Source organism: Mya arenaria, chromosome 6, assembly GCF_026914265.1.
Source record: "Mya arenaria isolate MELC-2E11 chromosome 6, ASM2691426v1".
NCBI lineage: Eukaryota > Metazoa > Mollusca > Bivalvia > Myida > Myidae > Mya > Mya arenaria.
In genome coordinates, this window is record NC_069127.1 from 80,408,230 (window position 1) to 80,429,565 (window position 21,336).

General features: G+C 37.0%; 2 protein-coding genes across 9 annotated transcripts in view; one reads left to right on the forward strand and one right to left on the reverse strand.

Annotated features, from left to right (window-relative positions):
- LOC128237446 (bile acid-CoA:amino acid N-acyltransferase-like) lies at positions 1-12,710 on the reverse strand. 2 transcript variants are annotated; one of them, XM_052952993.1, is made up of 11 exons: positions 12,450-12,710; positions 11,916-11,962; positions 10,936-11,268; positions 10,438-10,692; positions 9,762-9,931; positions 9,186-9,299; positions 7,529-7,602; positions 5,213-5,306; positions 1,425-1,544; positions 474-594; positions 1-336 (listed from the first exon to the last, which is right to left on the reverse strand). In XM_052952993.1, the coding sequence occupies exons 3-11, from the start codon at positions 11,243-11,245 to the stop codon at positions 221-223; spliced, it is 1,374 nt and encodes a 457-aa protein (XP_052808953.1). In that variant the 5' UTR covers positions 11,246-11,268; positions 11,916-11,962; positions 12,450-12,710; the 3' UTR covers positions 1-220. The 2 variants fall into 2 exon arrangements, with proteins under 2 accessions (XP_052808953.1, XP_052808955.1); XM_052952995.1 differs by having other exon boundaries at positions 11,905-11,962.
- LOC128237447 (peroxisomal succinyl-coenzyme A thioesterase-like) overlaps positions 12,169-21,336 on the forward strand; it is a 15,928-nt gene continuing 6,760 nt past the window's right edge. For 2 of the 7 annotated variants that reach the window (XR_008261606.1, XM_052952996.1), the window contains exons 1-6: positions 14,284-14,398; positions 14,879-15,226; positions 15,625-15,879; positions 18,801-18,970; positions 19,970-20,083; positions 21,211-21,293. Coding sequence is in view for 6 of the 7 variants with exons in the window: in XM_052952996.1 (XP_052808956.1) it covers positions 14,917-15,226; positions 15,625-15,879; positions 18,801-18,970; positions 19,970-20,083; positions 21,211-21,293 (932 nt within the window). In the remaining variant the exon portion in view is untranslated. Of the gene's footprint in view, positions 12,307-14,283; positions 14,568-14,878; positions 15,227-15,624; positions 15,880-18,800; positions 18,971-19,969; positions 20,084-21,210; positions 21,294-21,336 lie in introns of those variants that run through there. The other 5 variants (XM_052952998.1, XM_052952997.1, XM_052953001.1 and 2 more) reach the window with 5 other exon arrangements.

The following is a 21,336-nucleotide window of genomic DNA, read 5'->3' on the forward strand; positions in this document are numbered from 1 at the left end:
TTTATTTGATAACGCAATGTATAACAGTTATATTTCGACCCTAATCTCTTCAGTCAGAGGTAGTTATTCTTGAAAACCAACATGCAATTGCAACAAACTCTCGACAGGTGTATAAGACCAGCAACATGGTGTTAACATAGTATTCGAACAATAACATAATCCTCTGACACCAGACACCGGTTTGTTACTACTGTCCGGGTGTCAAAAACCTGCGGGTGTTTTAACTGCCATGCCCGGGGCCTAAGTGCGTATGCAAAAAGTCGAGTATTCTCTGCCAGGCGTCTTCCTGGGCGTGACTGTGTGCCACCATGTGCCCGCCTGACATAAGTTTTTGGTCTGAAATTGAAAGAATGAATATTCATAGCAGTAACAATATGTAATCAGACAATGATTCATTTTATATTAAATTAAACTTTAAAAATAAAGATCATAGAAAAGGGACGACTGCAAGCAACGAAACCTTGTGTTTCGACCTTTGAACTGTTTAGGTATGAAGTTGATGGTCAGCATGCGTTTTCCGCCGGCGTCTATTGCTCGAATGAATGGCATGTGTGGAGGTTCTATAAGATGGCCAGTGTCCGGGTAACGTATAACCTGGGAACATTGATTGATATGCATTATGATTAAGAATACATCATATCCGCAAGAAAAAACATATGCTACGAGATTTAATCATAACAAGAGATGTCACAGTCATGCGAAAAAGCCCCCCGAATGGTATTGTCGGGCGGATAGCCATAAATAAACATAAAATATTAGAGCACACCCAATAGGACTAGCTTTGTGAATTCCAAGGTCATCGCGACTGTATCATTTGACCTAGTGACCTGAAAATCACTAGTAATGACTCACGCAACTACCAAGATCGTAGAACCAAGCATATTCTAGTTTTCAATCGGACAATCTTTTTTATGTCCAAGGTCACCGAGACCATGGAATATGACATACTGACCCCAATAGCTACAGGGGTAATGTGCTGATCATGACAAACCTTCCTTCCAAGTTTCAGGACCGTTGGACCTAGCATACTCTTGAAATCAATAGGACAAGCCTTTTGTATTCAAGGACACTGCGAATGTGTCCTGACACATACTGACCGCAAAATTAAAATAGGGTCATCTGTTGGTCTCTTAAAAGACTGAGGGCCTTGGGTCCAAACTTGGTCCAGTTATCAATCGGTCAATGTTTGTCTGCCGGCCGACCGTCAAAATATATTTATATCATTAAATTAATTATTCATAAAAAGGGACTTAAAATTAAATTAAACGAGATGATTTTTTTTTAAATAACGTTTTTATTCAACTTTTATTATGGAGCGTTTTTAAAAATGGTTAAGACAAAAATAAATGTTACTTGATGGGAATGTGCTCCTGAAAGTTGGGTGGAACTGCTGTGTACGTCTATACACGCACGACCACGCTTACCTGCAAATTGTCCTTGAACTGTACAGGTATGTTGTCTTGGAAGTACGTGTGCCATTTGGGATGGACTTGCTTATCATCTTCGCCGACCACAACCAGGATCTTGGCCCCGTGCTGCCACGCCTACATTTAAAATAGTACTCACTGGATAAATAAATTTATCTAGGTTCGGAATAAAACATAATTTCAATCATTACCATATATGGTGATGGTCAAGGTCTTTCCAGTTATTGCCATATATGGCAATGATCAGTGTATTTATACAACTAAGCGGCTAGTATAAAAGCCGCTTGTACACGTGCTATCGAGGTTGTATACCGAGCTATTACACAACAGAAAAACTGTTTTTCCCTCCCTCCCACCCGTTATGGTTTTGTTTGTGCTTGTATGCATATTTTAGGATTATAATTCCAAAAATAACGTTTGTGTCTTTTCAGATGAACGTTTTTGTGTCGTTCCGCATGAGAGTTAGAGTAGATGACATTCTTGTACAGACTGAAAGAGGCGGTTTCATGAACATTTACAACAGTTGCTTGTTCAATGTGTACTTTTGTTTTTCATGTTACTATGTATAAGTGATTGGACACAATTAATCACATTTAGTGGTCTTTTTTCATAGTCATGAAACCATTGAGTGTATGTTGGTTGAATAAATATACTTGCCCAGTCATTGCCAACTTTGGAGCTTATCAGGGTAACGACGGTAGCTATCGATTTCTACTCTCAGTGCAATAGTAGCGTTTAGATACGCTTGTTTAGCAATTATTTATCTACTGGACGCAGTGTAAGATTAAGGCAGATAAGAAATACAGAATTTATGATGGTCATAAAGTTGACCCGACCTTTTATGATTGACCACTTCTATACTGTCGTTGTTTCATATTTGATAAGGTTAATAAATAAATAATTTATGTTTGGCTGAAAGTAGTGAAAGTAAACAAAATAATATACACCAGGCACAACGAGCAAAGCGTTTGACAAAAAGAACTATTACCAAAAATATGTACTACCACTAAACAGAAGTTGCCACATCGAGGGCTGATCCAAAGTAATGAAGACATTATGCACCAGTCAATTGTAACCACGCCCCCCCCCCCCCCCTGGTCCGGGGAATAGCGGGGACTTTGACTTTCGGTCCAGCAAAGCCCAGGTAATATCCCCGCCCAAACAAACTGCTGGTAAAATCCCCGCCAAATGCCCCCGCACCCCAGGGACCCTAGGTTAGGCCCATTCCCCGCTATTTTGGCGCGAAAACAAAACCACCACATGGTTCACCCGGCACTGCGCCACCTGAAAGGTAAAAACACGACCCATTTCCCCGGCTATCCCCGGTATACTCCTGGACCTGGGGGCGTGGATACAATTGACTGGTGCATAACCAACACACCCCTTATTTGGATAACTATGATATAGAGGTTAGGGCTAGGGTTATGGAAATCATTAAAGAGTTTAAGGGTTAAATGAGTAACGCTGGCAGGAACGCCAAAAATGGCAGTTTCATTTTATGATATTACACTTGCCTGCTCTAATTAAAAAACAAATCGCTGAAACGTTTTGAAACTTGCATTACTCTTTTAATTATTCATTTTGAAAAACTGATCACATAAGAATCATTTGGAGTTAATAAATCCTGATTAACTTGTTGTTAGAATCATCTGACATGCGCGTAGCTGTCTATATGCGAGTATGCGACTGAATCCACATGATTCTGACTAAAAAATCCTGAAAATCAGCCAAAGTTGCAGAATGCGTACTTGACAGCATACCCCCGAACCCCCTAGCACAATTATGAATCCACATTAAAAGAGGGCTAGCTACGGCCTGTCTGGCATATATTTATCGAAACTCACTGTTTGACTTTAGAATTCGAATTATTGAAATATAAATCATCCTTGTAAATTCAAAAGGACAAATAACCTTTTTGACTCTATTCTTAACATCAGTGATGATTGAAAATTGCATATGGGATCAATATTTTATCACATTTTACAGTGGTTGAAGAGATAAATATTCGAACGTCAATGAAAGTACACTTCAAAATGACAAACTGTAGGACTGTTAATCAGCATTTACATGGGTGAAAGTGCATAATTTTGAAAAACCTGAAAAAATCGCTGGGGGCAAGGGTAAGGCATCCGGTGGTTTCACGGCAACGCCCTGGCAAAGAGCCCAGGTTGGGGGGGGGGGGGGGGGTGGAGGCCCCCGGAAGCTCCTGATTATGAAGGATTTCAAAAGGTTGGAAATGCCTTTCCTGATATATAAATTGAATAAAAAAAGAGAATAAATTGACTTGAATCAAGCCTGCTTTTTTCTAAAGACTGACTAGATGATATAGTGTGCCCTAGTGTAAAGTTATACTCATTGATATTATTCATTCATGTCCCTTTTAGATAAACTTAAATCAACTGACTCATTTGATAAGATATGCTACAATAAGCATTAAGTTTAGGTAGTAAAAATATGTTGTAAATCAAACTCTTTGTTGACCTCTGATAAATTATATATCTAAATTTTGAGGAGGAGTTGGGTCATACCCCCTAAACCCTTTGAAAATCTCAACGGATTTACACGCTTTGGAAAGATAAGCCCTCGATTGATTGATAGACTAATTTGATTATAAAGAATAACAGTGTTTGAAATGCCATCACATTTTTCTTTTGGCGGGAATCTGCATAGCGCAATAACCGGTGAAAGGGGTTTCAACTCTAAAGTTGTACATTTTCGTTTACGAACTTCGGTTTTCTTTTGTAATTCAGGGAAGGGAATTTATATTTGTGTTGTAGGAACTGATACAGACAAATTTTAGTGCATGTCACTAAGACGGAAACGGCTAAATGTTAACAACGTCTAGATGTTGAAAACCCGGAGCCGTGGCCGATAACTAATACTGTACTTATAACTAAATGTACCTGTAACTTTAAAATTAGTGATGAGAGAAGTCGGCAATTAGCTCAGAATAAAGTGAAATCCTTATTTTTTATATGCATTTTATCTGCACTGCACATTATTTATATGCAAGGTAAAAAAGCCTTCATTAATTTAGATTACTCCTCGAAGTGTTCGAAAAACATTTTCAATGTAGTTGTTTTTTGAAACACAAACAGATATATTACTACACGTTTAAAGCCGCACTCTCACAGATTGACCGATTTGGCATTTTTTTGTTTGTTTTTTTGTCTTGGAATGAGTCAACTTTTGCCTAAATGCCTGGGGAACAGTGATATAAGACTGCTGATAAAAGATCAGACCGCAGTTCTCCATTTATACGTTCGAAAATTTATGATGTATGGCTAAAAGCGTTACTAACGTTTGAAGGAATATGAAATTTTCGGCAGTTTTCCAAACTAATGAAATATTTTCTTTTGTGGGTTATCCTATATGACTTAATTTAAGGCATTGATAACGAAATCAGCTGCTTCTGAGACTAAAATATATAATATGTCAAAAACTGTCAATGTATGAGAGTGCAGCTTTAAAGGCCTAGTTTAATCCTTCTATACGTGACCCCCCACCCCCCAAGCCGTGTATTGTACATAACCGCAGTGTATTGATCTTAATCTAATTGCGTAATTGTCTTCTCAGATCTCCGATCTGAATACTCTGCTGTGCAATTTTGGAGATTTTATTATAGGAATGGACCCTAAATTGCCCTGAGCCAATAAATAAATAAACAGGAAATTGGCCCCTACCGTGACATCAGTGCAATTATCAAGAGAAGCACAACAGGGTATTGTCATGCCAAACATTCCTTAAACTAGGCATTTAAGACATGACAACAAAATATGACTTACTGGCACGCATACAGCATTGTCGCTATCAAATATGTCTCTTATGACGATACCCTCAGAAGTCACCTCTATCTTGTCCGTGTGGTCCGTGCGTAACCTGTAGATACATATTTTAACAGTTGTTTGTTAAATTAATGAGTTGATTGAAATACAGTAAACAATGTAACAAGTGGGCAAGTGTTCACACAAAAGTAAATATGAATCTAAGCCAACCAGTACATGCAGGATTTAGTGGTTACAGACAACCTAAAACAATACGTAATACGTATAATCTATGAAGCTATGTCATATAATCCCGTTTTGGTTCATCGCAAAATAATGCAAACGTCTTTTGCATTGCAAATCTGATATTTTGTCTGTTTCTGCATGATATATTGTGCAACCACCGTGGGTCAGTCAAGTTGTAACGGACACGGTTTCGGGGTGGCGGCAGGGGATGTGTTTAGGATGAGGAGTACCCGTCACTTTTGGACGGTGTCTGGGGTGTCTCGTGAAAACTTTACGAACATCTATAATTGATGGTGCGCTTGACATAGAGAACTAAATAGAAGCTGGGGGATGGTGGAGTGGGGGAGGGGGGTAAACCATTTTACGAGTACCCAACCTCACAATAGCCGTCACAGGTATCTAACGTGCACATTCAAATAAAAAAGGGTCATCAACTTGAGCCAGCTCTGAGATCAATAGTCGTGAAGTTGAGTAGTAGAGTGCCTTTTATGATGCGAATGCTGTGAGATCAATAGTCGTGAGGTTGAGTAGTAGAGCATTTTATGATGCGAATGCTGTGAGATCAATATTCGTGAGGTTGAGAAGTAGAGTGCCTTTTATGATGCGAATGCTGTGAGATCAATAGTCGTGAGGTTGCGTAGTAGAGTGCCTTTTATGATGCGAATGCTGTGAGATCAATATTCGAGAGGTTGAGTAGTAGAGTGCCTTTTATGATGCGAATGCTGTGAGATCAATATTCGTGAGGTTGAGTAGTAGAGTGCCTTTTATGATGCGAATGCTGTGAGATCAATAGTCGTGAGGTTGAGTAGTAGAGTGCCTTTTATGATGCGAATGCTGTGAGATCAATAGTCGTGAGGTTGAGTAGTAGAGTGCCTTTTATGATGCGAATGCTGTGAGATCGATATTCGAGAGGTTGAGTAGTAGAGGGCCTTTTATGATGCGAATGCTGTGAGATCGATATTCGTGAGGTTGAGAAGTAGAGGGCCTTTTATGATGCGAATGCTGTGAGATCGATATTCGAGAGGTTGAGTAGTAGAGTGCCTTTTATGATGCGAATGCTGTGAGATCGATATTCGAGAGGTTGAGAAATAGAGTGCCTTTTATGATGCGAATGCTGTGAGATCGATATTCGTGAGGTTGAGTAGTAGAGTGCCTTTTATGATGCGAATGCTGTGAGATCGATATTCGTGAGGTTGAGTAGTAGAGTGCCTTTTATGATGCGAATGCTGTGAGATCGATATCCGCGAGGTTGAGTAGTAGAGTGCCTTTTATGATGCGAATGCTGTGAGATCGATATTCGTGAGGTTGAGTAGTAGAGTGCCTTTTATGATGCGAATGCTGTGAGATCGATATTCGTGAGGTTCAGAAGTAGAGTGCCTTTTATGATGCGAATGCTGTGAGATCGATATCCTTGAGGTTGAGTAGTAGAGTGCCTTTTATGATGCGAATGCTGTGAGATCAATATTCGTGAGGTTGAGAAGTAGAGTGCCTTTTATGATGCGAATGCTGTGAGATCAATATTCGTGAGGTTGAGAAGTAGAGTGCTTTTTATGATGCGAATGCTGTGAGATCGATAATAACAGATGAGTTTTGGTGTTTCACTGTGAAGCCCATTACACGATAAGGTACTTTGCCAAATCAGCAAACAAACCCACCAGCCCCCGAAAGTGAATATTGACGAATATCGAACCCACAAGTCGATTTTTGCAGCTAGTTTTTTTTTTATATTAATCTTGTGTACAAAGATTCATAAGCAAACGCTAAGTAGCATTTTCGTATATATATTTCGTATATACTGTAGAGAATATAACACACTGGTGAATATCGAGCCAACTGCGAGTATTGAGCTGTGAGTTCGATATTCGAATATATATATATACTCGCAGTTGGCTCGATATTCACCAATGTGTTATATTCTCCACAGTTAATTCCCTAATATATATATCTTAATGCTTGTTTTTATTTTATATTTTCGAAGATTTAACTCGCATCTCGGTAATCGCATGGCTTGATATTCGCATTTGGTACTAACCTGCATCAGCAAACCAATATACATGCCAATGTACACAGTTCATACAATTGTAATCTTACCACTCATTTTCAAGCTCTCGGGTGTTTTCACCGAGAGTGATACATGTACCGTTGATGTTAACGACCGCTTTTATCTACAACAGGCAAAATAATTTATTAGCGTTTATATACAAGGGCAGGCAAAGTGTGTATTATATAATCAATACTTACATCCGAAGACAATAATAGATACATCGTTGATGTTTTCACTTCCAGACAAAAGAATTGTAGAATTCTGTACTGTTAACAACCGCAGAAAGAAATGGATATACCATTGATGTTTAAAACTTCTTTTATCCAAGACAGGTAAAACTTTGAATATACCGCTGTTGTCTACATCGACAGGCAACCAAATGTTTACACGCTTTAATCTAAAACAAGCACGTTCTGGAAATGTCGCAGATGTTTTCTTATGCTTGAACCTTTAACCAGTCCTTGGTACATTTTGGATTGTAGCTGTTTTAACAAGATCCGAAGCTCCACTTTACGCCGCTTCCTGTCCAAACAGGGGCCAACACTTGTATTTATGATATTGTCCAACTTGGTTAGCTGATGTGATGGCTTTTAACATTTGTGTTAAAGGCGCACACTATAGCTTAATGCCTTTTTTAATCGTGTTTAACTCATTTGACTTTAATGATCTTAACAAAAATTGCAAATAATTTAGGTGCAGATAAACAAATATTAGCTATATTTTGGCGCTTTTTAACCGTGGAATTTGTAGCCACGTAGCTATTAATTCAAACAAGAGCCATCACAGAGACAGCGCTCAACTATTCCGCCGCTTTTAAGTTTTAAGGATTGAAAAGTTTTTGGTAAAACATGCATGTATCATTGTAAAATTTTATTACATGCAAAACCTTAACCAAGATGTGACGCCGACGCCAACGCTAGGTTGTGTAGAAAAGCTCTCCTTATTCATTGGTTAGATGATTTGTCTATCTGTACCTAAATAATACACTTATTTTAAAAAAAAATACATTTAAGTCAAATGACTTGAACATGATAATGCATTAAAATTAAAACATTAAAATGCATTAAAATTAAAAACAAGAAAATGCATAAAAATTAAAAACATGAAAAATTAAAAACATGAAAATGCTTTAAAATTAAAAACATGAAAATTCATAAAAACATGAGTATGCTTCAAAAATAAAAACATGAAAATGCATTAAAATAAAAAAAACATGTGCATTAATATTAAAAACATGAAAATGCATTAAAATAAAAAAAACATGTGCATTAATATTAAAAACATGAAAATGCATTAAAATTAAAAACAATACATCAACCTATATTGTGCGCCGTTTAGTATTAAAAAAAATATGAATGAACAGTTTTTTGAGTTATGGTAAAATTTCCCAACATGCCGAAACAACTTTAACCAAACCTGGTCCTGCATTGATGATACTTTGGAGTTGTCTAATTTACTTGTCTGAGGTCCAAGAATAGTATTACGAATCATCATGACTATTGCATGTTTATGTGTTATAACTAACTTGCCCAAACACTTTAACCGGACGCAAACGCCAAAGCTAACATCGACGCCAATACCCTGGCGAGTAGAAAACCTCTCCTTGTTCCTCGAAAAGTCGAGCTATAACAAACCTTAAACTCTGAAATGTACCTCTATCCAGAGAACGACTCAATCACTATTCCTTCTAGTAGAGTGTTTTACCTGAGGTAGTATGGATGTCAGACCTAGGGACAGGAAACCTCCGAAACACAGACCAACGGCTCCCAGTCGACTGGCGTCAATATACTCCAGACCAGAGAACCATTCGAACGTTTCCTAGCAAATAGGGAAAACTTACAAAATGAATCCAATGCTATATTGTACTTTAACATATACATGTAGTTAGTAAAGTTGTAATTTGCATTAGCTGCTACTTAAGTCTAATACTGCAGGTGTAAGAAGCTTGTCTGATAATACAAATAATAAACAAGAAACGCTGCAATACGACAATAGTTAAATACAATACAACCCTATTTCTAGATACATTCATTTGAAATTTGAAATTTAGCAAAGTTTCAACACTGCAAATTATTCCTTACTAAATTTATCGAGTTAAAACCATTTTTCAAGTCTTAGTATAAGCGACCGTGGTCCTAGCAACCCCAAACTACGTCGTCACATACCTACCAACTCAACAGTATATATATATGTGTATATACATGTGTGTGTGTGTGTGTGTGTGTGTGCGTGTGTGCGTGCGTGCGTATGTGTGTGTGTATGTGCGTGAAATACACATACCCGTATGTAGTCAATGCTGACGTGGGCGACCTCCTGCGGAAGGCCTTCTGCGTACATGTAGGCGAGACTAAGAGTTGCGTAGCCATGGGAGGCCAGGAGTGCAGCCCGTGTCTCTACTTGGGAAACAAGTCCGCCAAACATATCTATAAGACCCGGAAATGGCCCTGGACCTACAATGACAGACATGGGTTGATTGTGATTATATCTGTATTATTTAGATTATTATTTTTCTAGCATTCAGTCTTTAATAAACTGCGTTGTTGCCACTTACTGGAACGATACGTTATTTAAAGCTGCACTCTCACAGATTGGGCGTTTTGACAACCGCAGATTTTTATACTTAAGTTAAAAAATTGATGTTTTATTCGTTTTTCTTAATTCGTTAGTAAGGTTTTAGTCATAAAACATTAATTTTCGAAAGGAAATATGAAAATTTGCGATCTGAGTTTTTGTCAGCAATCTTATATCATTGGCTTGCAGATATTTACGCAAAAAATTGCCCTTTCCAAGACAAAAATAAAAAAAAAGTTGTAAAAATGGTAAATCTGTGCGGGTGCAGCTTTAAACAAAAAACATAATATAAACAATACATACACATTTATTAAAAACTTACATGATATATATCTTGAAGTTTCGTTTGAATATATATAATGCAACAAGTGAAAAAGCGAAAAACCTTTTGGCAGAAACACCGTTCCCCTAAAGCGACCTTCCCTAAGAGGCAATCGTTTCACGTCCGGTGCCATAAATGTCCGGTGAACCACGGTCTCACTGAGTGGGTCAGAGGAGATTTCCGGCGCTTCGGCCTGGTTTCCGTCGAACACGCGGATCGTGAACTCCATCGGCCGAGTAACGTCCTTCTTCACAAGACGCATAGCTACCCGCGCGCCAACGGATTTCAGACTCCAGAACAGCCCCATCTGTTCAACCCCTGTAAAAATGACCACTAAGAGATTGCTGAGTTACCATAGCAAAGTACCAGACCACAAACAATGGCATTTTTGTATATGATTACATTTTTAAAGCAGATCAGTACAAGTCAATGCTTTTAAAACAATCTCAGATTAAATGAGATGCATAAGCGAGTAAAACATACTTGAAGGCATACTAGGAATTTCTAAAATGTGACCACGCTTTAATAGTTCGTTGTGTTTATTAAAGTAATGTATGCTACCTTTAAAAGTGCCATCTAGTGACTCGCTCGTGCAGTTGTCCACGACACCGCTGTCGTCTGCTCGGTAGACGCACCGCGACTCGAACACACTTCCGTTCTCTCTGACATCAGCAACAAACGTCACAATCTGATTGGACGCCAGTCCCGTCAGACGAATCTTAATCTTCTCATCCACCAAACTGAACTTCGGATTTACAGAAATGGTCGGCGCACGGACGGACGTTGCTGTAGCGCCAGATGAGCACATATTTCGGTTGACATTTTGTACGTGTGAGCTCAGCACGGCTAGTCGACGCACTGATTTTAACATCCTGGCGGTTCAACTGGTTTACTCTTTAAAACGGAGAAAATGAAAAACGTTACATGAAGTGATGCAATAATATGATATTGTTATCGTGGTGGAGGTCGATTGGCGACTTAGAATGCAAGATTAACAAAATTAATCACAACCTCAGCAACGTGTTAGTTTGTTTTATAATTAAACAGATCGATAAGGAGCTTCAATATCGGAGATAAAATGTTACAATAAATAATACATAAATCATCGGGAAGGTAGTTTTTCCATTTCAAATAGGCTCGCAAAATGACACAGAGCTCTACTGGCCCTAATTTCTCGAAACTTCTCAAGTCCACTGTGGTTCTCAATAAATTGCGTAATGTTAACTTCTTTAAGAGTTTATCATACTTGAGATAGGTATTATCATCATGATTATCAGAATAAACAAGTTTTCATTATTTAAGTATGTATTTTGGCTTATTGAAATAGGCTTCTTTAGCCTGTTAAGATTAAGAAGTTTCGAGAAATTGGGGCCTGATGTTGCTACTGTTACTTTTCTATACTTCTTCTAAATACTTGATGATAACTGTGAGATATCGTCGATCATAGCACTCAGGAATATTATTCAAACAGCTTATTAACTCTGTGAGACCACAGAGACTTGAACGTATGATGCAGACCCCAACACCTACCCCTGGCTTACTTTAAATAGTTGCCTGTGGTCTCAGTTGGGTAAAATCAGTATTGTCCCTGAAAAAAAACACACACACAAAAACATGTTATGGGATGCTTATCACGTCATGGAACACAATACAACTGTAAATCATGATTTGTCGACGATACTTAACATATTATGAAAGCTAAAAATCCACCAGGGTTATATAATTAATTTCAAGTATCTGTGTGTGAGACATCGTAAACAGGCTACATTATACCTGAGCAGACTTTTTTTTAGAATATTAGTTTCCTGCACCTAGTATGGATACTTGTAGCAGGACGATGTACACACTTTTATATTGACTCATTTATAATTAATTTGTTGATGGAATGATCATTATGGAATGATAACAGTTATTGCAAATACTAAAATTCCAGTAAGTTTAACTATGCTTTAATTTAGTTTAAAGGTCATAAAATAGCTCGATATCTTGTTGATACAAAATTGTTTAGTTTTTGCTTGTTTACATTAACTTGTATAATACGATGAAGAAACTGTTAGAATTGTTTACTTACGTACCTAAAACTGATTTATCATTGTTAATGAATTCGTCTCTCGCAACAGCATCAAGCTCGATTCACCAATAAACATTGACTTCCTATTATTAGAGGTTAAGTCCATTTGTCATAAGTGAAGCGTAGTTCGGATAACCGTTTCGGGTGAAAAATAATACAATACACCACTGCCATGAAAACTAAACTGATACTACTGAATAGATGTTAAACCACGGCATAGTTAAATCATTGCATTATCCCTATGTACATTTAGTTTAATCATTCAAAAATGGCGTTTTACCTTGTTCAATAATTTCATGCATGGTAAACGCACACCACTCTTAATGTGGATTAGATATTCTGCATCCGGTGCAAAATTATTCTTGACTTCTAGATCTAATCCTTATACATGTAAACTATTTATCAATGCCGTCACAGTCTATGCTATTTATCTGTTCTCATAGAAAATACGTAAAACATCGTACGTTTAGGGCTTATGTTGAAAATGATGTTAAAACAAAATTATTAGATACATGTAACAATTAACTGCTATATTCGCTGAATAAAAACGATTTGAATTTTAAGCGACATCGATACCAGTTTGAAATGCTCCCCTGCTTAAGTACAATTGTAGATTGTTCGGCATTTAAATATTAAACACGTAGACGCAAAACGCTTTAAAGAAAAAATTTTATTCGAGTACATTTTATTGAACGTTTTTTTTTCTCTGTCATAATTCGTCCACACGTTTAAATATTTATTTACAAAGTGAAAAAAGAATAATAAAATCGAGTGCCTTTGTAAATATACTGTATTTAGGACTGTATTTCCGGAACCCAAATGCAGACGTAACGCATGCGCTTAAATCATCTTTAGAAAACTAAGCTAATTTAAGAATACATTTAAATCCGAGAACACGCCCAGTAGTCCACAGCAGATGATTTCAATCATGATATCACTGAATCATACGGTTGCAACATGTGAACTTCATCATTCATTTTATGATTGGCTAATCTATAAAGTAAGCGTCTGAGCTACTTCCAATCATCACATAAAATTGTTTGTTCTGATTTGGAAGAAATGCACGTGCTGAATAGTATCATATAAATCTTCTTTTAATTCAAATCGAAGCTGGTGAATTTTTAATCAAACACACTCCTCCTAAGTAAACTCCATTTTCTAGAAGAGGAAAATAGTTTTGAGCCTAACTCTTGAATCATGAAGATTTTTTACAACAGTAACCTCTTGATAAATCTTCAATTGCGAATATAAATAAAAACGACTAAACTGTCCGTAGATCCGAAGTTTTGTGTAAATAAAAAGTACATAAACAGAATATGTATTACACGTTTGTTTTTGCTAAAACCATTAACGGTTCATGATACAATCAATGTGTGATAGTCCCTCCGCCCGACCGTTGCTACCCGAGCACTCAAGTTTGGAGCGGTAGCTGCACCACTAACCGTATTTCCTGTTCCGGTGCCATCCGCTCTGGTTAAGACGAAATCAAGACATCTTATCAATATAGTGTCGGTATTTGCGTGGGACGACGAGCGGAAATATATATTTTACACACCGGACATGTGTTTCCGGTCACGTGTAACGCCCATATGTAAGGGTCCCTTAATAAGTGCTTTATTACTTTGCAGACAATTCCCATTCGAGAAAATGTGTATCTGATTTGTATAGAATAGAAAATGAAAAGCAAAAACATCACCATCTATGCGTTCTTGAAATAAGCGCAATATTCTGCTTAGGCAGTTAATCAACCAATCTGTGATTATGATTAACAGGCATGGACAATAATAAGTATGTTTAAACTCAATATATTACTTAAAGACAATAGTTCATCAATATATGTTGAATGCGGACAAATAAACTTATTGATTCGAAAGTATCGTTAGCTAGGTTCATTATTCAATATGAAAACCATCTGTCAGCTACACTGTTAAACTCACTTTGTTACACTGTAATGTAAGTTATTTATACTTCTATAGACGAATTAGTTTTCACGAGGTAAAACTAGGAAGGTAAATTATGTGGGTGAACCTTTAGGAAGATGAAGTTAACATTTGTGTGTATCATATGTGAGTCAGGTAATCACTAGATATATATTTGGGATGTTGTTTGCTTTGTAAGATGGGTACGTATAAGCACGCTATGGGTTTGAATCTTCATTTGTAAATTAATGCACTTTTCAAATGAACACGAAATCGTACTATTTTATGACATTTAGTTGTGCGAAATGTAATAGCCATTTACACACGCCCGAGCAACGTTGGCTCGTTGTTTTCTTGATTTCGTTGCAGATATGAACGTTCAATTATTTTTAAGCCTTTTACCCAATTACCGAATCGTACTATGATGTCAACCGATACAGTAAAACTAATCTGTGTCGTACTTCTTAGACATACTGAACTAAGATAGCAGACGCCATTCATTGCCTCATTTCAGATTAAGATTAACAACCAGTACCAACTTGAACCGCCAGGATGTTAAAATCAGTGCGTCGACTAGCCGTGCTGAGCTCACACGTACAAAATGTCAACAGGAATATGTGCTCATCTGGCGCTACAGCAACGTCCGCCCGTGCGCCGATCATTTTCGTACATCCGAAGTTCTGTTTGGTGGATGAGAAGATAACGATTCGTCTGACGGGACTAGCGTCCAATCAGATTGTGACGTTTGTTGCTGATGTCAGAGAGAACGGAAGTATGTTCGAGTCGCGGTGCGTTTACCGAGCAGACGACAGCGGTGTCGTGGACAACTGCACGAGCGAGTCACTAGATGGCACTTTTAAAGGTAAGATGTATAGGCCTGTGAAACCTTTATCTGATACATGTGTACAACGAGTTCGAAATGAGTAACGACATTTCTCTAAACATGAACGTTATTATGTAAGAAAATAATCAAATGTTTTAGGGAATTAACGAATACCCAACGGAAACCAACTGAAAAGCTTGGTGACCAACGACTTACATAACGTGAGCCCAAGCCGGGAATCGAACCTCGAATGTTCTTCAGTTTAACGCATCGCTTTAATACTCGTCTTACCAGTCTTGCACAACAGAATATCAACGTTTCGACGTAAAGGTGTTTATGCAGACTATATCTATATGTTTTTGTTCTAACCATTAGCGGATAATGACGTCTAACTTTGTGTTATAAGAAACTTCTTTCTTAACGATAGTGTATTCCAGGCGTAGAACAGATGGGCCTGTTCTGGAGTCTAAAATCCGTGGGTGCGAGGGCAGCTATGCGACTTGTGAAGAAAGACGTCACGCGGCCGATGGAGTTCACTATCCGTGTGTTCGACGGGAACCAGGCCGAAGCGCCGGAAGTCCTTTCTGACCCCCTCACTAAGACCGTGGTGCGCCGGACATTTATGGCACCACATGTGAAACGTCTGCCCCTGAGGGATGGCCGCTTTAGGGGAACGGTGTTTCTTCCAGAAGGTTTGAATTTTGTAATAAATGGCATTTGTTACACCATTAATTGTCAGGATAAATAAAATGAATCAGGGATATATAGAGAGTTTAAGAGGTCATATCAAATACATTAGGCAATATACCCATTCATACACAAGCAGTAAAACATCAATGTGATCTTTCATAGTCAGTAGTCATGCAAATGTCAAGCTACATAATAAGAATTTAACCATTTTAACGTAATAATATATTATACTATACATCAAAAACAAACGCGTGAGGAGAGAATAACTATATTGTCAATATTTATCCCTAATTATTATAATAATTGTTTCTTAAATCTAATGTTTTAAAACATACATGGCTAGTTTCTGTTTTCGTTTTTAGTCCAATATCCTACATTCAATTGACTTAATACTTCACACAGTTGTTCAGGGCCATCACATGATGAGGTTAGATAACTCCATATTATTCTTTACACAGATTATGGCCCCTGATTGACTATGGAATTTGGGTTAAAGTTTTAGGGCAAGTTGGAATATTTATTAATAACTTCTATATCATTTCTTCAATTGACATAACTCCATATTATCCTAAATACAAGTTATGGCCCCTGATTGACTTAGGATAAAGTTTTAGGGCAGGTTAAAGTTTTAGGGCAAGTTGGGATTTTCACTTAAAACTCCAATACCATTCATTCAATTGACTTAATACTTCACACAGATGTTCAGAGCCATCACATAATGAGGTCAGATAATTCCATATTATATTTTATACAACTTATGGCCCCTGATTGACTATGGAACTTAAGTTAAAGTTTTAAGGCAGGTTGGTATATTGTTTAATAACTTCTATACCCTTCATTCAATTGACTTAATACTTCACACAATTGTTCAGGACCGTCACCCAATGAGGTTACATAACTCCATATCCTTTATACAAGTTATGGCCCCTAGTTGACTTAGGTTAAAGTTTTAGGCAAGTAAAAGTTAAGGGCAAGTTGGGATTTTAATAAAAACAACTTCTATACCGTTCAGTAAATGCACTTAATAAAATTCAAAATTATTTACGACCATCTTACAACAAGAAACATAACTCCGTTGAAGCCTAAATACAAGTTATGGCCCTTGTTTTTTTGTGTGTGTTTTTTTAATTTCCTTTGAAAGGCATATTTGTATATTCTTAACCACATTTTCATAATGGGAAATCAAGTTATTTGAATGACTTGCGTCATTGTTAGGGCGAGCTGGTGGGAGGGCAGCATCAAAGTCACCTTATGTATCAATTTTAGTTAGGTTTGACATAAAGAGACCAAACTTGGTATTATTAAATCGTTATTGTATTCTAAGTCAAAGCGGCGTAGTCGAGCGCGCTGTCTTACGACGGCTCTTGTTATTTTGGTGGTGAATAAATTTGCATATTCTCCCTGTCGTAGAATTGTCAAAAAATATCCACAGTGTATATACTGCATCATACAAACATTATGTGGTCAAGAAAATGCCTAATTATTTAACTTAGTGGTAGGGTCATCTTATTTATATGCACTCATTTAATTCCGTGAACTTTTTCTTTGATCTATATTTGTATCCTTTTCAATAGTAGTTATAAATATACAGGACCCTTTTGAAAAAAAAGTTGCCTTGCTGTCATGTACACATAATATGAATTAAACTTGCCAGCAATATATCGTTGCGAAGATTTTAGTCCTTGCATACTTTGTTCTAAATTAAATCTGCACTCTCACACATTGAACATTTTGACACCTTTTTATTTTTTGTCTTGGAACGAGCCAATTTATACGAAAATGTATGTAAACCAGTCATCTGCTGACAAAAATTTAGATTGCAGATTTTTATATAAAAGTTAAAAAGAAATGATGTTTTATGCATTTTTCTTAATCCGTTAGTAACGGTTTCAGCCATAAAACATTAATTTTGGAACGGAAATATGAAAATCTGCTGTCTAATCTTTTGTCAGTAGTCTTTTATCACTTGTTTGCAGATATTTACGCAAAAAAATACTCATTCCAAGACAAAAAATAAAAAAGTTGTAAAAACGGTAAATCTGTGAGAGTGCAGCTTTAAGACATCCGAAATATTATGAGTGCCTGTATTTTAGAGTTTTCATAAAGTGATATGTTTGGGTGATATTGGGAGGATTTTACGTAATATTAAGAGCATTGCAGTTATATTGATTACGTTAACAGTACCTTAAAAGTTTCATGTACAAATTAAAAACATTTAGCTAAACGAAGAAGGAATAACATCGGCATCGAAAAAATAATTTCAAAATAGCGATAATTTTGGATAAACGATGTTCGGAATAGCGGTGTTCAACTGTATATACACATGTATTGTGTTTTAGCCTAAAATTTAACTTATACTGCTATGTTTTCGGGTGGTACCTTTTATAAATAAGAGATAAACTAAGAATTTTTCTGATAAAATTAGTCAAATATATGACAGAATGCTCTATTTTGCCAAAAAGCGTTAGTAACGCTGTTGAAAATTGACTGACTCGAGGCTTGGATTTACCAAAATCAGTTTAACTAAGTACCTGCCAGTCAATCCTTGTTTCGTATTTGTTGATGATGAAGGCGAAATAACAGAATCTGAACACCGTTTGAAAAATAATAATGCCAACATACAATCTGTGAACGAGTCCCAACGACAGACATCCAATGGTGGTCATACCATTGGACTTCTCAGGAAATAAATATCGATAAGTTGCTTACACCTTGTAAAAAGTTTATAGTGGTCGATCAAAATTATCTTTAGCAAAGAAGTAAATAAACAGCACATTAAGCATGAGTGTATGTCATTTTTCCCTAAAATAATTTGACAGCAGCTGATAGCTGGTTTGGCAATTGTATATTATTGTATTAAATTTAAAACATTGCGGCCTTCCGCTGTTAAACGCCTTTACTCCTGCCATTTCTTCCCCTGTAGGCACGGGACCATTCCCGGCCCTGATAGACATGTTTGGTGGCCTTGTGTCCCAGGTTGAGACGCGGGCTGCACTATTGGCTTCTCACGGTTACGCTACACTAAGTCTCGCCTACTTGTACTCTGAGGGATTACCGCAGATGCTTATGGACGTGGACATCGACTACATACAGGTATGGTGTACATGGACTCATACGATTGTTCTGAATAGTTTATCTTTTTCTCATGTTGTTTAAAGTTATTCTGACCGATGCACGATCGTCTTCAATTGTGTCTGTCTTGCTTTTAATGAAGTTCATTTAGTGAACCGTGATACCTGAAAATCGTTCATCCCGTATATGGTATGTACTATATAAACACCGTTATAAGCGTATCATCATTTTTTGTCGTCGTTGCCGTTGTGATAGTCGATGTTCGTAAACCAAGGTACGCTAGTTTTATTAAAACGGCAAAATCAGTTACGAAGAAATGTAGTATACTATGAGAGGCGTATATGTTATTTGTTGTACTGATGTCAACACAGCCGAAGTAACAGTATCTCAGCCACAGTGTGTGTATACCACGTGATAAATTACGTCATATATGCTACGTCGGAAGGCTTAAAATAAAAACTTAAAGATAACTTTTCCTTTACTACACTATTGAAAGTTAAACAAAGGGCAGTCTAAGCCGCTTAAACAGCCCCGCCTTCGTTTTATTACCGAAGTTTAATAAGGTGATTAGTTTCATCAAAAACTTCGACAAACTTGTTTCCAAAATAATGTATTGACAGTGCTCCGTCAGACGGCCGTATTATGAAAAGGTTTGTCTAAGTGTTTTAAGAAACTAAACCCTCAATCAAACTCTGGTAAAAGACCGAAGGTGGGGCTCCGTAAGCGGCCTAGACTGCGCTTTGTTTTATTAAAAATGGTGAAGAAATAGTGAAGTAATCTTTGTTTAAAGTCTTCGTTAGAAGCAAAGTATTGCCTTCCGAAGTAGCATTTATGGCGCAATTTATCACGTTGTATACACACACTGAGTCAGAAATGGTTGAAAATAAATCGTTAAAATAAATATAAAGAAAATAGTGCTCCCCTTCTCTGACTTATACCGTCGCCTATGGTGGCCACTGGAAATGCCGACGGCCAGTGATACTCTTGTAGCATGACTACGTATTACCCCATATTTTCCAGGAGGCGTTTGAGTGGTTCTCACGGCTGGAGTACATTGACGCCACCCGGCTTGGGGCCGTTGGGCTGTGTTTCGGAGGTTTCCTGGCCCTTACTCTGACATCAATCTTACCTCAGGTAACCAACTATATCCAGAGTTGTTTAAGTAGTACAAGAGTATGTTAACGGCCTGCTGCGTTTCGGATGTTTCTTTTGACATCGATATTCCACAGTGTGAACTATGCTGATATCCGTTGAAGTATTCATCGGTATGTGAATGGTGCCGAGGCAGCGTGTATGTAGCTTTTCTCCTATGGTTATGATCTTTCTCGATGACTTTTCAAAAGGAGACCTTGTCGCAATATCACAAAAATACTTAAGTCAAATCTCAGTCTTAATCTCAACTCACTTCTCCACATTACAGTATGACATTATTAAACATTACTAATGTTTTACTATTTTTAAAAGCACATTCTCACATGCATAATGCTGATTAACATTATTATTCAATATTCTAAAAAATATTTCTACAGCACAAAATGTACTAATAATAAATTGGACTCAAGTACATTTTTTGCTCTCATTTTGTTTTCGTGAAAATATTGACAACATTTTTAATCAACATAATGAATGAGAGAATGCGATTTTAAAAAGAATGAAGTATTTATTTGAATCATATGATGCTGTAATTTGATAAAAAGAGTTCAGACCGAGATTGTGATTTGACTTGAGTATTTTCGTGATATTGGGGCCTGTTTGAGGTTCTACCTAGTGTTATATGTTAAGTATTTTAAAATTCAATGAGAATAAGGCGTTTTTGTTTATCATTTCGTAAAACGTATGAAGTGTACACAAACAAACATCATACCCTGGCCTGTTTAAAATAAGCGGTAGAAAACACCAATGATGTATCCATTATTCAGCGGTAATAAACATCATCAGTATCGATAAATGTGCATGTTTCGGATTATTTAAAGCGGTCGTTAACATCATCGGATTAACGATAAATGTGCATGTTTCAGATTAAAGCGGTCGTAAACATCAGCAGTATATTCATAAATGCGCATGTTTGGGATTAAAACGATCGTAAACAGCAACGGTATATTCATAAATGTGCATGGTTCAGATCAAAGCGTTCGTAAACATCAACGGATTAACGATAAATGTGTATTAGTAAACATCAACGGATTTATGATAAATGCGCATGTTTGGGATTAAAGCGATCGTAAACAGCAACGGTATATTCATAAATATGCATGTTTCAGATCAAAGCGGTCGTAAACATCAACGGTATATCAATTACTCCTGGTGAACATTTTGGTAAAATCGACAGTCTTGGAAAAGAATGGTAAGTTTCTTCTATCATAACAATCATAAGTGAATCATAGTTC

Excerpts from the sequence above, each read along its gene's own strand:
- LOC128237446 (XM_052952993.1), bottom strand. The coding sequence starts at position 11,245 with ATGTTAAAATCAGTGCGTCGACTAGCCGTGCTGAGCTCACACGTACAA. Across the intron at positions 9,932-10,437 it reads AACGGTGTTTCTGCCAAAAG|GTCCAGGGCCATTTCCGGGT; the intron begins GTTTTTCGCTTT and ends CTGTCATTGTAG. Across the intron at positions 1,545-5,212 it reads ACAATGCTGTATGCGTGCCA|GCGTGGCAGCACGGGGCCAA; the intron begins GTAAGTCATATT and ends TTTTAAATGTAG.